Source organism: Halichoerus grypus, chromosome 4, assembly GCF_964656455.1.
Source record: "Halichoerus grypus chromosome 4, mHalGry1.hap1.1, whole genome shotgun sequence".
NCBI classification, from domain to species: domain Eukaryota; kingdom Metazoa; phylum Chordata; class Mammalia; order Carnivora; family Phocidae; genus Halichoerus; species Halichoerus grypus.
The window spans coordinates 69800251-69815276 of NC_135715.1; the positions used below are offsets into that span (position 1 = coordinate 69800251).

The 15026-nt window shown below is 39.8% G+C and overlaps 1 protein-coding gene and 1 long non-coding RNA gene across 5 annotated transcripts in view; one reads left to right on the top strand and one right to left on the bottom strand.

The window, feature by feature from the left end:
• The window catches only part of LOC118521762 (uncharacterized), a 36222-nt gene extending 22830 nt beyond the window's left edge, over nt 1-13392 (top strand). For 3 of the 4 annotated variants that reach the window (XR_013447033.1, XR_013447032.1, XR_013447035.1), the window contains 4 exons: nt 2808-2999; nt 5775-5931; nt 11290-11540; nt 13040-13392. This is a non-coding gene — a long non-coding RNA (uncharacterized LOC118521762). Of the gene's footprint in view, nt 1-2807; nt 3004-5774; nt 5932-11289; nt 11541-13039 lie in introns of all 4 variants that reach the window. The other variant, XR_013447034.1, reaches the window with a different exon arrangement.
• B3GLCT (beta 3-glucosyltransferase) overlaps nt 1-15026 on the bottom strand; it is a 118935-nt gene that overhangs the window by 18474 nt on the left and 85435 nt on the right. Inside the window, exon 13 of the mRNA XM_036070514.2 lies at nt 2267-2386. Coding sequence (XP_035926407.2) covers nt 2267-2386 — 120 coding nt within the window. The remainder of the gene's footprint in view (nt 1-2266; nt 2387-15026) is intronic.

Here is a 15026-nt window from a genome sequence, read left to right on the forward strand (position 1 = left end):
TGGGTTGACTTCAGGGTCCTGGGGAATGAGGGAGAGAAAGGGTAAAGCAGAGTCACAGGTCTCTGGGGCGGGAACTCGTGATTCCCCGAGGCAAGACTACTTGAAAAACAGTAAAGCAGGGGCCAGGGGCCAGAGTCAGAGGATGAGGTCAGGATGGCAGTGCTGGGTCTTGTCACCCCAGTGGACATGGCCTCGAGGTCAGGAAAGAGCTGTAGGCTGGGGATAGAGGTTTGGGTGCTTTCAGCATAGTCATGGGGTGGATAATATCACCAAGGAGAATACAGAGTGAGAAGAGAAGGAACACCAGAAAAGATGCCTGGAAAACACAGCCATTTAAGGGACAGGAAAAAGGACCTGGGAAGGAATGATCAGAAAGGCAGGAATACACAAGGATATGACACTGTTCTGGAAAGCAAGAGAAAGAAGCCTTTCAAGGAGTGGCGGTCACCTTTGTCAAAGGCAGCCAAGAGGTTAAACAAAAGAGAGTTTGGAATCATGCCACTGGATGTGGCTACATGGACATGGCCACAGTCCTCAGCAAGGTGGTTTAGGTTGAAGGCCAAGCACAGGGGTCAGATGGAAGTGGGGAAGCAGAGATCATGAATTGTGGATTCTGAAGATGATTTCAAGGGGAGAAGAGGGAGGGTGTGGTGGCAGGAAGGAGTTTTAAGATGGGAAAACTGGAGGTGGCAGGAAGTCCACAGTAGCAAGGTAGAAGTTGAACATATAAGAGGTTAAAGGTGCTATCTTGGTGGTTACAGTGCCCACCATGGGCCTGGGAAAGGGAGCAGTGACACTCATGCAGTGTATCTGTCAATCTGGCACTAGCCTGTGGGCGCCTGGAGGGGAGGAACTGTGGTCTTTGCATCCCCCATGCCCGCACCCGCTAGGCTCCTGGAGCGAATGAGCAACCAGCTGGAGCGATGAAAAGCAATGCTGGCTGGGTGCTGTCAAGTGCCATTTCAGGCTTCAAGGGCCAGTCTCAGACCTAAAAGTGAAATCCAACAGGCAAGGAAGACAACAAAATAGTTTTCTTGACAAAAAATCACTTCTATGTTAAAAGTATATCCACACCTATGTGCTACAAAATATACAAACCCATATTCAAATAACAGGACCCCTTTCAAAGGTAGGAAGTTCTTACTCAACAGATACCATGCCCGGATCCTTAACCAGCCCCAGTACCTCACCCACTGAAAACTAAATGCATTACCATAAGGCTGCGCATAGCTTGAGTTTCTTTTTTCTTTTCTTTTCTTTTTTTTAAATGAAGAGACCAATACTCCTTGGCCTTCCCTTTAGTGTCTTTTTGAAGGCCTACCTGCAGCTGCATCTCCTGTTGCTGATGACCTCAGGAAGACACACGGCCACTGCTCAAGAAAGATCAGTACTCATGCCCAGGCTCAGTTATCACTATGAAAGAGTCATGTCCATAGCCATGTCATGTTAACCACTGAATCAGCTAGACCAAGCCAGAACCCCTGCAATGTGATTCTTGAGGTCCTGCAGTAGGAACCATTCTGATCGAGGGGACTACAAAGTAAGAATATAAAGTCCTGACCCTTCAGAGGTTTAGAAACCAGTGCCAAGAATGTTGCTTAGCACATGGTGGACATTCAGCAAATACCTGTTGGAATGACTTTAAATCACTATAGTTTATACCAAGTTAAGATTTTCCCTACATACCCCAATAGCAAAGACTACAGAAATAATAGAAAGATTAATTGTTCAATTGATTTACCCATATAAATCAAATCAAAATCTTTCCCCACAAGAGATTAGGCAGATACTTCATTTAAAAACATTGACTTTTCACTGTTATTTAAAACCTATAAATCCTACACAAATATCACTTAATTGCTTAAGTCTAAACTTCTAACTACTCTTCTCCGAAATGTGATTTATTAGCACTAGATAATTTAGAAGTCTAATGACTTATTTTCTGACAATAAAATCTATATCCAAATTTCTTTTTTCATGTAACCAATCAAAACTAATTGGCTACCTAGAAACAATTATTCCTATAGGGACATTTCTACCAAATACCTTGACAACGATTTATATTTCTTCGTGGGGTAAAATATTCTTTAGCATGGATTCTTTTCATATTTAGCAAATTTAATGTTCACTTTCCTATTATAGAAACGGCTGCCATTTACAGAGCACTTAGATATCAGGATAGGTCCCACCGCCACAGACCGAGCCCTATATCGTGGAAACTGAAGTTAATGCTGAGAGTATGTGCAGAAGCCATGCTCATAGTTACCCTCCTCCTCCCGTGATGTAGCTGTAGCCGCCAGTGCCCAGGCCGTAGCCGTACCGCTCTCCCAGAAACACTGGTTCGCTGGAGTCATAACAGCTAAGCAAGTGCTGGAGCCTGGAGATGCTAAAATTCCAAAGGGAACATAAGCAATAATGACTTAAACTCAAAAGTGTGTTCACGGTAAATAGTTTATGATTCTTACATCCCACTGGTCATACTATGTAATTATATGTATATACGTATAATTATAGTATAATAACAGTATGAATCATTTAGAGATGAAATTCAAGTGATTTACAGAAGAAATGCATTTTTTCAGGAAAAGAAAAAAAAATCAGTGGACACTGTATATTCCTGGAAACAGGAGAGAGACTAAAAACCCAGGGGCTTACTCCCCAGTTTTAATAAGCCACTGCCAGAACATGGCTGCCTAGATTGGGTGAATAGGGTGGCAGGTTAATGAAGTAAAGGTGGCCCATGTACCGTTTAGCTCACTTCTTCCAGTCCTGTTTCTCAGTAAGTGTGAACTGTCTGATCTTCTCAGGTGTACTTGGTGTAGGAGTGCTGATGACACCCACTCCATCTTTGGTCCTCTAGCCACAGGTGGCACCACTTTAGATAACTACCCTGTGACGGCACCACCACGCCCCTGGCGCCATAAGAGCTGGGGATTAAGGTCTGGATAGTGGCAAAGAATTGCTGCATATTACCGTCCTGACCAACCAACCAACCAACCGTAAGTTGTCCTGAGTAAAACTGCGTAAACAGGATGGAGTGGCTTGCTTCCATTTTCGGTATTAAAGTGCCTTCTCAGTCTGGAGGATACATGACTGACCCTCCTCCACCTCCTAACACTTGGCGTAGTGGGCAGGATACCGAAAATCAAACAAGCCATGGGTTAACGGGCTATGACGGGGGGAGCCTGTTGTCCGTGGGGGAAATCCCAAGCTGGCTAGCCACTACCCTGTGGGGAGGCTCGGCCAGGGCTTTTGAGCATTTCAGACCAGTGTGTGAGTACAGGGATGCCCTAAAAACACCTATCTGAAATGGTGGAGAAGCAAAAGGGCTCAGAAAGGGTGGCAGCTTGGGGGTTATGACTGTGGGATACTGGAGAAGATGGTATTATGGTAAATGGATTCGAGACATCAAAAATGGCCTAAGCCATGGCTCAACCTGCCTTGTGACAAAGATTATATACTGCAGGCATGGGTGAGAACTGCAGGCACTTAGATAATCTGACTGATTGGATACATGCTAGCATTAAGAAAACCTGGCTTACCGAGGAGGCTGTTCCCTCCCCTCCGTTGCACGGGACCTCTATGGAAGAACTGGGGATGAAACATGCCATTTACACCCAGCATTTTGGTGGCCCAAATGAAGAATTACATTCCTCTTGTATGAATGTGCACATCTCACGGTCAGCGCCAGGGGCAGGGTATGGGACTTTAGCATCCGCTCTCGTCCCTGGGGTTAAATGTCCCATTGCTATAGTAGCCGCTATAATGGCAGACTTACATGAAACCGAAAGGGAAATAGATGGAAAAACAGGGAAAAATAAAGGATCCTCCTAATGATAAAATGGTGGAAAGGGGGCCTATCAAGAGCTCATAAACAATGGTAGCAAGATCTAATATTATCTGGGACCCCGAGAGAAAATACAAACAACCCATTTAGGTCTTGCTAAGCCTCTAGAAGGCATTGCCTAAGGGAAAGCAGTTTACTTCCCTGAAGGAAGGCTCTAAAAAGCCAGGGGTGTTGCCAAGTGCCCCCCTGTTATCGGCAGAATTTCAGGGGTGGATACCACCTACCCCCCAGAGACTAGGAGGTAGGCCAGGGTTGCCCTCTCATGTGTGCAATAGGGGGCAACCGGAGGCCCCAGGTGGAATTAACCATTTATTGGTCTTGTACCAACCAACAGACCGTACTAGCACTAAGAGTCACTGGCTGAATGCACACTTATCTATGGAAAGATAAGTATAAGCATTAGGGATATTAATGCCAAAGGTGAGTTGTGAATTGGATGTAAGTTCACATCCAGAAGGATTTGGCTGGGGCTTGTGGCAACAACAAAATGGGAAATCAATTATAGTTATTTGTATAAGTTCAATAAGAACATGTTCTTGTAATGGAACATTGGAAACAGTGGTTCTATTACCAAGGCTATGACTGGAAGGTCCTATTTGAGAGAGACCTGCATAGATTCTGATAGGGCCAGTTTTAAGGTGCTAAGATTGACTTTATGGAGCCAAGGAAGCCCCTTGAAAAAATTAATTCAACCTGGTCCCTGTTTACAGGGTTCCTGGGAGCCTTTACCAGGTAAGGAGGGTCACTTCCTGGCAGTCTCAGGAACCACAGGATATTTTGGGGGGAACTTCAAGAAGAGTGGAAGTAACCCAAACTAAAGGTATTGCAGGCATGTCTGATGGCAAGTATTTGGCTTGGCTTCTGGCCTCCAAAGGCTGTTAAAAGCTCAAAATGAAATTCCTTATGAGAAGTTCCAACAAAGCAGCTTTAGAAGAACATAAATGGCCAGTCACTATTCTTACTGCATTTATGTAAATAGGCCAAAAATAATAATAATTAGGCCGAGTTTGTTAAAATTGGACTTGTTTTACAATCTTTTTTTTTGGCAGTGAGGGAGGGGGAAACTAAGTGGGGGAGAGGCAGAGGCAGAGGGAGAGCGAATCTCAAGCAGACACCACGCAGGACTTGGAGCCTAATGGGGCTTGATTTCATGACCCTGAGATCATAACCTGCGTCAAAATCAGGAGTCTGATGCTTAACCAACTGAGCCACCTAGGCGCCCCCACAAACAACTTAATTTGGCGACCTTTGATAGAAATGAGGGTGATTTTAGAGAGGAAAAACTTGATTTGGTGATATATCTTTATGGGTGTTAGATTCTAGTTCTGATTATCTTTGAATGTTGATTGTTTACCTCTAAAACTAGGCTGGACCCTGAATTCTTTTGGTTTTCTTGCATATATGGCTAATTTTCTACCTGACTGCTTGCACACTACAGGCCTGACTTTGAAAGCCCACCAGCAAGACCACCTCCTGAAATGGGACCACTGTTCAAATGAACTGACCTAATTGGCCTTGTTATAAAATGTAGACTAAAATGCTAAGACTATATGCAAGACTTCCAAAGTAATGGCTCTATAAAGGATGGGGGCTCAACTTAGTACTACAGAATCTCTGCAATTGGTTGAAAGGCGGTTTCATTCCTTAACTCCTGACCTGCACCCCTCTTCAGCAGGTAGTAGTTAGACTGGTCATTGCCCCTACCCCTCAAGAATGCGGAATGCTGAAAAACCAGGAGTGGTACTGGTTAAGCTCCTGTTGCTATTTGTATTGCTGCTGCAGCACCGGGATGGTATCTGGGACTAGGGTAAAGATTATATGGGCCATAAAGATGTCGGGGTGGGGGGCGGGTGCAGCGTGGAGTGTAGGCGTGCTGACAACATTGACTCCACCTGTGGGGCTTCTTGTTCTCGCCTCTGGTTCACAGGTGGTGCCACTTACGATAACTACCCCCGTGCCCTCCCCACCGGGCCCCTCACTCCGTAAGAGCTGGTGAAAGGGCTGGATAGAGGCCTCGAATAGGGGCGGAGACTAAGAGTGTATTACAGCCAGGATCGTCTGTAAGCCCACCCAGCCGCCCGTCGGTAAGTTACCCTGAATAAAACTCTGTGAACGGTATGGAGGGGCTGGCTTCATTTTTTGGTATTAAAAGGACTTCTCAGTCTGGAGGAGACCTTACTGACCCTCTGCCACTTCCTAACATTTGGTATATTTTCATTTTTAACGGCCCCCAAATGGATTTTTTTTTTTTAAAGATTTAGAGAGCGAGCACGTGAGGGGAGTGGGGGGCTGGGCAGAGGGAGAAAGAAACTTTAGCAGACTCTGCATGAGCAGGCGTAGCCCAGTGCAGGGCTCAATCCCACGACCCTAAGATCTCAACCTGAGCTGGAACCAAGAGCTGGATGCTTAACCGACTGCACTACCCAGGTGCTCCCCCCCACAATAATGGAATGTTTGAGGTACAAATGAGGTCCGTGTCAGGCACATGGCTGGCGGGTGGGGAAAGGGAATTTGGGCAGTGAGGCTTTCCAGGAAACCTTCCAATTATGGTGCACAACCATGCATATGTTTCCCCCGAGTAAGGCCACATGAGTTGTCTTTTTATGTCTATTTATACCTCTGGCAACTGTACCTCTTTGTACAAGTCAACAAAATAGCTTACAAAGGGCAATGAGAATATCTAGGAGCTGATGAGAGAAATGCCTGCAATGATAGCTGCCATAAGGATGAAGGAAGAAAAAGACTTTGTAGGAAAATAAAATCTAGAAATAGCTTTTTAAAGGTGAGACAAAGGTTGATATTGAGAAGGGCCAGCTTTTCTGTGTTTGAAGAACTTACACCACTTACAGATACTTTATAAAGTCCTTCCACTGTATGTTCTAACTAGAGCTGGCCAGGTCACACTCCACCAAATCCCCAGTTCTCTCATGACATTAATCAGTGTTTCCTGAAAAGAGTTGTTCCGTGGTCAATTTCGGATTTTTTTTTAATTGGCTAAATAAATTTCAATGTTTCTCAAGCCTGACGAGCATCGTGCATGTCCAAGAGGTGGATATATCCAGTATTTCTCTAAATTACTAATCATAAGTTCTTAGAAGTATTAACATCTAGAAGACTAGTGCTCTAGAATTTCATTTTTCTTCTTTTGGGGGATAGGTAGGGTCTTAAGAAGTCAAAGTGGAAATGCATGAAGTAGAGAGGAGGACACCTTTCCAATCCACGCTCCTGCATCTTACACAAACAGCCCAGCTAATAAGCCCAAAGCTGAAAGTGAAGAAAATAAATTTAACGTGTGAAAAAATTGCTTAAAAATGTGCTAAAAATTCACAAGTTTGCTAATCGTGTTTATATCTGCCTGGAGGTCAAGGCCACTGACAATGTTGACAGTTTCTCAGTGGTCAGAATACATTATCTTGGAAACTGTCGTGTTTGGGGCACACAAGAAACATTCTAGGCACCTAGTTTGGAATCTGTCTTCAGGAAGTCAGCTGATAACTCTGCAGGGGAAGGTGAGGAAGTTTGCAGATACCTAGTAAGATACCATTCAGTTATGGAGAATATACTCAAAGATCTCTAAGGACACTGTGGTCTTCAGCTGGTAAAAGTCTGTGTATTAAAAAAAAAAAAAAAAAAACCCGCAAAAAAACAAGCAAAAAACCTCAAAGACCTCTGGGGCAAATTTACATCTACTTCTTGACCTGAGAAGAAATGAAAAGTATTTCTCTTGCTCCTGCATATTGTAAAAATGTCAATTCAACCCTCAACTTATAATTTCTGAGGTTAAAATAACTGGGATTTAACATCTCATCTGGGTTTCTTTTCCTTTTAACATCAACCATTTCCCTACTCATGATATCATTTTAAAGCTAAAGAATCATAAACTGAGTCTGACAACTATCATGTACTTCATTTTGCTAAAAACTAGAAATGTGGATAAAGCAGATGAATCTCCAATTCTGTCCAAGCGGATTGGCTGTTCATCCAGGAAAGGAACTTTTATTTAACAATATGTTACCATATCAGGCAATTTTGAGGCACAGAAATGAAGAAAAACAGTATGGCAACAGTTAAGATTACATGCTATCAAAATCATATTAACAGAGCTTAGTGTTGCATAGAGCTTTTCTAACAGCATAATACTGATTTGTGTGTGTATATGTAAAGGACACATAATGTTACCTAAGTTTCAGGTGTACAACTTAGTGATTTGACAAGTTTATATGCAATGTTATGCTCACCACAAGTATAACTACCATCTGTCCCTTTACATCGCTAACTACAGTATCATGGATGGTATTCCTTACGTTCTGCTTTTTATTCCCATGGCTCACTCATTTCATAACTGGAGGTCTGTATCTCCCCTACCCTTCACATATTTTGCCCAATCTCCCACTCCCCTTCTCTCTGGCAATCATCAGTTCTTTATATTTATAGGTCTGATTTTTTATTTTTTTACATTCTGTTTATTAGTGGAATCATAATTCAGACTGAGAAAGACAAATACTTTATTTCACTTAATACCCTCCAGGTCCATCCATGTTGTCACAAATGGCAAGATCTTTCTTTTATAGCTAATATTCCACTCTCTCTATATATACCACATCTTTATCCATTTATCTATCAATGGACACTTGGGCTGCTTCCATGTCTTGCCTATTGTAAATAACGCTGCAGTAAACACGGGTGCATATATCTTTTCAAATTGGTGTTTTCCTTTTCCCTGTGTAATCCCCCAATAATGGAATTATTGGATCATATGGTATTTCTACTTTTGACTTTTTGAAGAACCTCCATACTGTTTTCCACAATGGCCGCACCAGTTTGCGTTAGCACTAGCAGCACAAAAGTGTTCCTTTTTCTCTACATCCTTGCCAACTCTTGTTGTTTCTTGCATTTGATTTTTGCCATTCCGACAGGTGTGAGGTGATATCTCATTGTGGTTTTGATTTTGCACTTCCCTCAAAATTACTGATACTGAGCATCTTTTCATGTGCCTGTTGGCCATCGTATGTCTTCTTTGGAGAAATGTCTATCCAGGTGCTCTGCCCATTTTTTAATCAGATTTTTTGGTATTGTAGGACTTCTTTACATATTTTGGATATTAACCCCTTATTGGATATATCATTTGCAAATATCTTCTCCCATTCAGTAAGTTGTCTTTTTGCTTTGTTGATGGTTTCCTTCACTGTGCAAAAACCTTTCACTTTGATGTAGTCTCATAGTTAATTTCTGTTTTGTCTTAGGAGACATACCTAGAAAAATGTTGCTATGGCCGATGTCAGAGAAATTATTGCTTAAGCACTCTCCTCGGATTTTTATGGTTTCAGGTTTCCTATTTAGGTCTCTAATACATTTTGAGTTTATTTTTGTGTATGGTGTTAGAAAACAGTCCACTTTCCTTGTTTTACATGTTACTGTCCAGTTTTCCCAGCACCATTTATTGAAAACATTGACTTTTGCCCATTGTATATTCTTGCCTCCTTTTTCATAGATTAACTATATTAATGTGGGCTTATTTCTGGGGTCTCTATCCTGTTCCACTGATCTATGTGTCTTTATGCCAATACCATATGGTTTCGATTACTACAACTTTGTAGTATATCTTGAAACCTGGGATTGTGATACCTCCAGGTTTGTTCTTTTTTATCAACCATGCTTTGGCTAATTGGGGTCTTCTGTGGTTCCCTACGAATTTTAGGATTATTCTAATTTTAAGAAAAATACTGTTGATATTTTGACACGGATTGTGTTGAATCTGTAGACTGCTTTGGGTAATAGGACATTTTGACAATATTCTTCCAACCCATAAGGATGGAATATCTTTCCATTTGTTTGTGTCTCCTTCAATTTCTTTCATCAGTGTTTTATAGTTTTCAGAGTACAAGTCTTTCACCTCTTTAGTTAAGTTCATTCCTAGGTATTTTATTCTTTTTGGTGCAACTGCAAATGGTGTGTTCTTAATTTCTCTTTCTGTGACTTTGTTGTTAGTGTATGGAAACACTACTGATTTCTGGATATTAATTTTGAATCTTGCAACCTTAGTGAATTCATTTATTCTAGTAGTTTTTTGGTGGAATCTTTAAGGTTTTCTATGTATATCATGTCATCTAAAAGATGACAGTTGGACTTCTTTACCAATGTGGATGCCTCTTATTTCTTGTCTGACTGCTATGGCTAGAACTTCTAGACTATGTTGAATAAAAGTAGTGAGAGTGGACATCCTTGTCTTGTTTCTGATCTTAGGGGAAAAGCTCTCAATTTTTCACCATTGAGGATGATCTTAGCTGTGGGTTTTTCACATATGGCCTTTATTATGTTTGGGTTTAGAAGGAACATACCTCTTTTGTTGAGAATTTTTATCCTGAATGGAATCTTGTCAAATGCTTTTTATATATCTATTGAGATGGTTATAGGATTTTTATCCTTCGTTTTGTTAGAATACTGATTTCCAGATGAAAATCTACTCTGACCTATGGTTTTTATTTTTTGACATTTTATCTGGAAGTAATTTCAAGATTTTAGAAAAATTCCAAGAGTAGAACAATGGAAAATACTCTCCTATATCCTTTACCCATATTCACCAGTTGTTAACTTTACCCTATTTGCTTTATAATTCTCTCAATATTTCTCTATATTCATATATTCATGTATCTGTGTATATATACATGTGTGTATATGCATATGAGTGCATATGCATGTGTACGTGTGTGTATATACATATTTTCTCTTTTCTAAAATATTTGGGAGTAAGCCTCATACATTATGCCCCTTTCCCCTAAATACATAAATGTCCTAAGAACAGGAAAAGTTAAGGATTTCAAAAACTTTAATACAGTAATTTTCTTAAAAAGTTAAATATACACTATGTTCCAGCCATTCTACTCCTAAGTATTTAGCCAAGATAAATAGATATATTTACAAAGATATGTACACAAAGGTTCATAGCAGCCTTAATTAGGATTCCAAAACTGAAAATAAATGCTTATATCTAAGCTACCACCATATTCCAATTTTATCAATTGACCCAATGTCCGTTATAGCACATCTTCCCTTCAGTACAGGATGCAGCTCAGGATCCCTTATTGCATTTATTTATATCACTTTATTCTCTCTTAATCTGCAACAGTTATTCAACTTTTCTTTGTCTTTCATGACCCTGGTATTTTTAATAATAAAAGCACCTCCCCTAATTTTAATGGGATGATCCTCATGTTGGGTTTATCTGGTGTTTCCTCATGATAAAGTCCAACACATACATTCCCAGTCACAGTATTATGTGATGCTGTGTCTGACACACGATGTCCTTCTGATCTTCACTGGTGATACCTATTCTGACCACTCAGTTAAGTTGTTGTCTGGTTTCTCCACTGGATAGTTACCATTTTTCCTTGCTTTTTTATTTTTTTTAATTCCAGTGTAATTAACGTACAGTGTTATATTAGTTTCAGGTAACCTAGAAGAAATGGCTAAATTCCTAGAAGCATACAACCTCCCAGAACTGAATCAGGAAGAAACAGAAAATCTGAACAGACTGATTACCAGCAAGGAAACTGAATCCCAACAAAAGTCTAGAACCAGATGTCTTCACAGGTGAATTCTATCAAACATTTAAAGAAGAGTTAATGCCTCTTCTCAAACTATTTCAAGAAACAGAAGAGGAAGAAAAGCTTTTCTTCAAACTTCATTCTATGAGGTTAGCATTACCCTGATACCAAAACCAAATGACACTACAAAAAGAACTACAGGTCAATATCCCTGATGAACATACCTATTTTCTACTTCTTATAAGCATGAACTCACTGAGTCCTAATTTTAATGGTTCATAATTCATTGTTGTCCTTAATTATATGATGCTTGTCCAAGATATGGCAATGGGAAACCATTTTGCCTTCAGTGTGATGATGTTTTCATTTGAAACACAGTTGAGTTCATTTCTTTTTTTCCCCTCTATCTTTGACTTTTCTCCTGTCCTTATTTTCAAATATGTAAAATATGAGCGTGCTTCCCCAACTCAACTAAATTAAAAGATAAATTCAGAAGTATCACACCCTCCCCTACTCCATCTATCCTCTTCTCCCACCCAACCCTTTTAGAAACCAACTTCATGGTTTACTGGTTCATCTGTCCCTTACTTGTTTTTGTAAAGATAAGGAGACCTAGGTATGCTTTATTTCCTTTTCATTCTTACAGAGACCAGCATACTAAATACATTGTGCACTTTGATTTCCAGGAGATACCATTAAATGAGAAAAGCATTCAGTACCAATTTTTCAAGGAAACAAAATTTTGATTAATTTGATCTTTTTCTCTACCTCATCATTTCTGCATGTATCTTTATTATTTCCTTCCTTGTGCTTTTTTGGGTTGGCTTTGTGATTTTTTTTTCCCCCCAGCTTTTAGAGTTGGGAAGTGAATTTTTTATTCTCATTAGTTTGCCAAATATTCTTTTATTTTTAGGCTTTTTGAAGAACTATGTTTATGTATGTCTCATATAAAAGTACAGAGTTGGGGTTTGCTTTATGAGCCAATTTGAAAAGTTCTTTGGTGAGTTAAACCCATTCAAATTTAGTGACATGACTGATATTTGGTTTCAACACTGAAATTACTTTGTTTTAATTATACATACACTATTTACTGTGTTTAATTTTTCCTTTAAAAAAAATTCTTTGTGTTGGAAAAGTTTTTCCCATTATCTTGTATCTAACTTTTCATGCCTTATTCTTTATTTAACATCTTATTATTAGATCGGTCAGTTTTACATGATATCCTTTGAATCCCACCTATGAGCTATACAGTAAGCCATGATCTTATTCTACTTTCCCTTTTCTTTCCATTTTTTTTTTAAAGTTGCAAGTTTTTGCTTTGTCAACATATTACATTTATATACTATTCCCCTACCCACATCCCCAACCCTGTTTTTACAGTTAAATATATGAACTGTCCACCATCAGTCCTCTTGCCCAAATTTCATCTCTCGTTTGCATGAAGTTCTCTAATCCCCAGGAAGGATGCATGTGCACACTGCTCCCTTAGTTCATGGACATTAATTTCTTACAGTCTTGATACTTAAGAGAATCTTCGCTGCACATAAAATTTGTGATTCACAATTTTTTGAGTTTAACCTGTTCCTCTGTTTCTGTACTTATGTTATTCTGAGACGTCTGATGCCAGTCTTACTTTCTTGCTCTACAGGTTATTTCATCATTTTGCCTCAAGACTCAGAGGAAGTTATCAAAATCTAGTAGTTTTACCCAGCTATGTGAAGAAGCTGAGGGTCCCAAGTCAATTTTCTATGGCACCTACTAGGTAGGCCCTTTTAACATATATATTAAGATACTGTTTTATTTCTGGTAATTTAAATGTTATGTCTGTTTTTGATTTTTTTCCCTTCAATCAGGAACTCCAATTATACATATGTTGGGCTTCATTGCCTCTTCATTTTAACCAGTTTTTTCTAACCTTTTTAACTACTTGACCCCATTTTCTGGATTACTTTCCTAATTTTCATCCATGTCCCTTATTAAATTTTCATTTGAATTTGTTTACTGTGGGGTGTTTTACTCATAACTCCAGATATGAATTTGCCTTTTTCTTTCTTTGAGTCTAAAATTCTACTTTCACTTTTTCCCTTTCTTGGCCACTTCCTTTTTTAAGTTTTTGAATTTTTTTTCTTAAGTAGGCTGTATGGCCAGCATGGAGCCCAAAGTGGGGCTTGAACTCATGACCCTGAGATCAAAACCTGAGCTGAGATCAAGAGTTGAATGCCTGGGCGCCTGGGCGCCTGGGTGGCTCAGTCGGTTAAGCGTCTGCCTTCGGCTCAGGTCATGATCCCAGGGTCCTGGGATCGAGTCCCGCATCGGGCTCCCTGCTCTGTGGGGAGCCTGCTTCTCCCTCTCCTCCCCACTTGTGCTATCTCACTATCTCTGTCTCTCTCAAATAAATAAAATCTACAAAAATTAAAAAAAAAAAAAAAAAGAGTTGAATGCTTAACCAACTGAGCTGTGCAAGGTACCCCTCAGTTTTTGAATTTTTGACCTGACTCTAAATCTTGCAATTATTCAGCCTCATGACTTAGGAGAAGTCAAAGTTCATGCAATCAAGAATGATGTCAGAGTCTTGCAAGGAAAAGGTGACAAGCTCAAAGCAAAAAACACATTTAAGACCTCATTGGGCAATTAGATATTATTGCTGGTAAATAAGAAATGTGGCAAAACTTTTAATATAAATTATACTGAAGATTGATGACACAAGTGGTTGCAGATATAATAAATGCTATACAAGATGTCCATTCTTGGAGGTGATTATGCTCTGCCTGAATGCTCACAGTTGTGTCTAGGGTTCACCAATCTGGAATCCGTGTCTGGATCAGCTGATTTATAGTTTTCATCAAATTTGGAAAATATTTCTTTAAATATTTGTCAGGTGCCCTTTTGGGGAACTCCAAATTGCATATATACAAAGCCACCTGTGACTGTACCACAGCTCAGTGATGTTCTGTTCACTGATTTTAAATTATTTATATTTGTATTTCCTTTGTATAGTTACTATTGCAATGTCCTCATATTTTCTTCTGCAATATCTAACTTGTTAATCTTATCCAATGGATTTTTCACCCCAGACAATGTAGTTTTTATCTCTAGAAGTTCAGTTTCATTATACCTTTCATGTTCCTTTTTGAATAAAGGGAAGAGTTATTAAGTTGTAACTAACAGAACTGGTAGTTATAACAACTAGTTAACACTGTGTCATTTCTAGGGTAATTTCAATCAACTAATTTTTCTCATTATGAGTGTGTTTTCCTGCTGCTTTGTATGTCTGGTAACTTTTGACTGAATGCCAAACATTATGAATCTTTGTTGGGTTATGGATATTTTGGTATTCCTAGAAATCTTCTTGAGCTTTGTTCTTGGACGCAGAATAGTTACTTGGAAACAGTTTGTTCTTTGTGGGTATTTTAAGATCTCTTGGGCAGGACTGGAACAGTACTTAATCTAGCCTTAGCTGTCTCCCCGCTATTAAAGCAAGACACTTCTATATACTTTACCCAATACCCTATGAATCCAAGGTTTCCCAGTGTGGCTGGTAGGAACAGGTACTATACTCAGCCCTGTCTGTTGGCCACCATCCCCTCTCATCATTTTGGCTGGTTCTCTCCCCAGCCTCCAGTAGTTTCTTCATA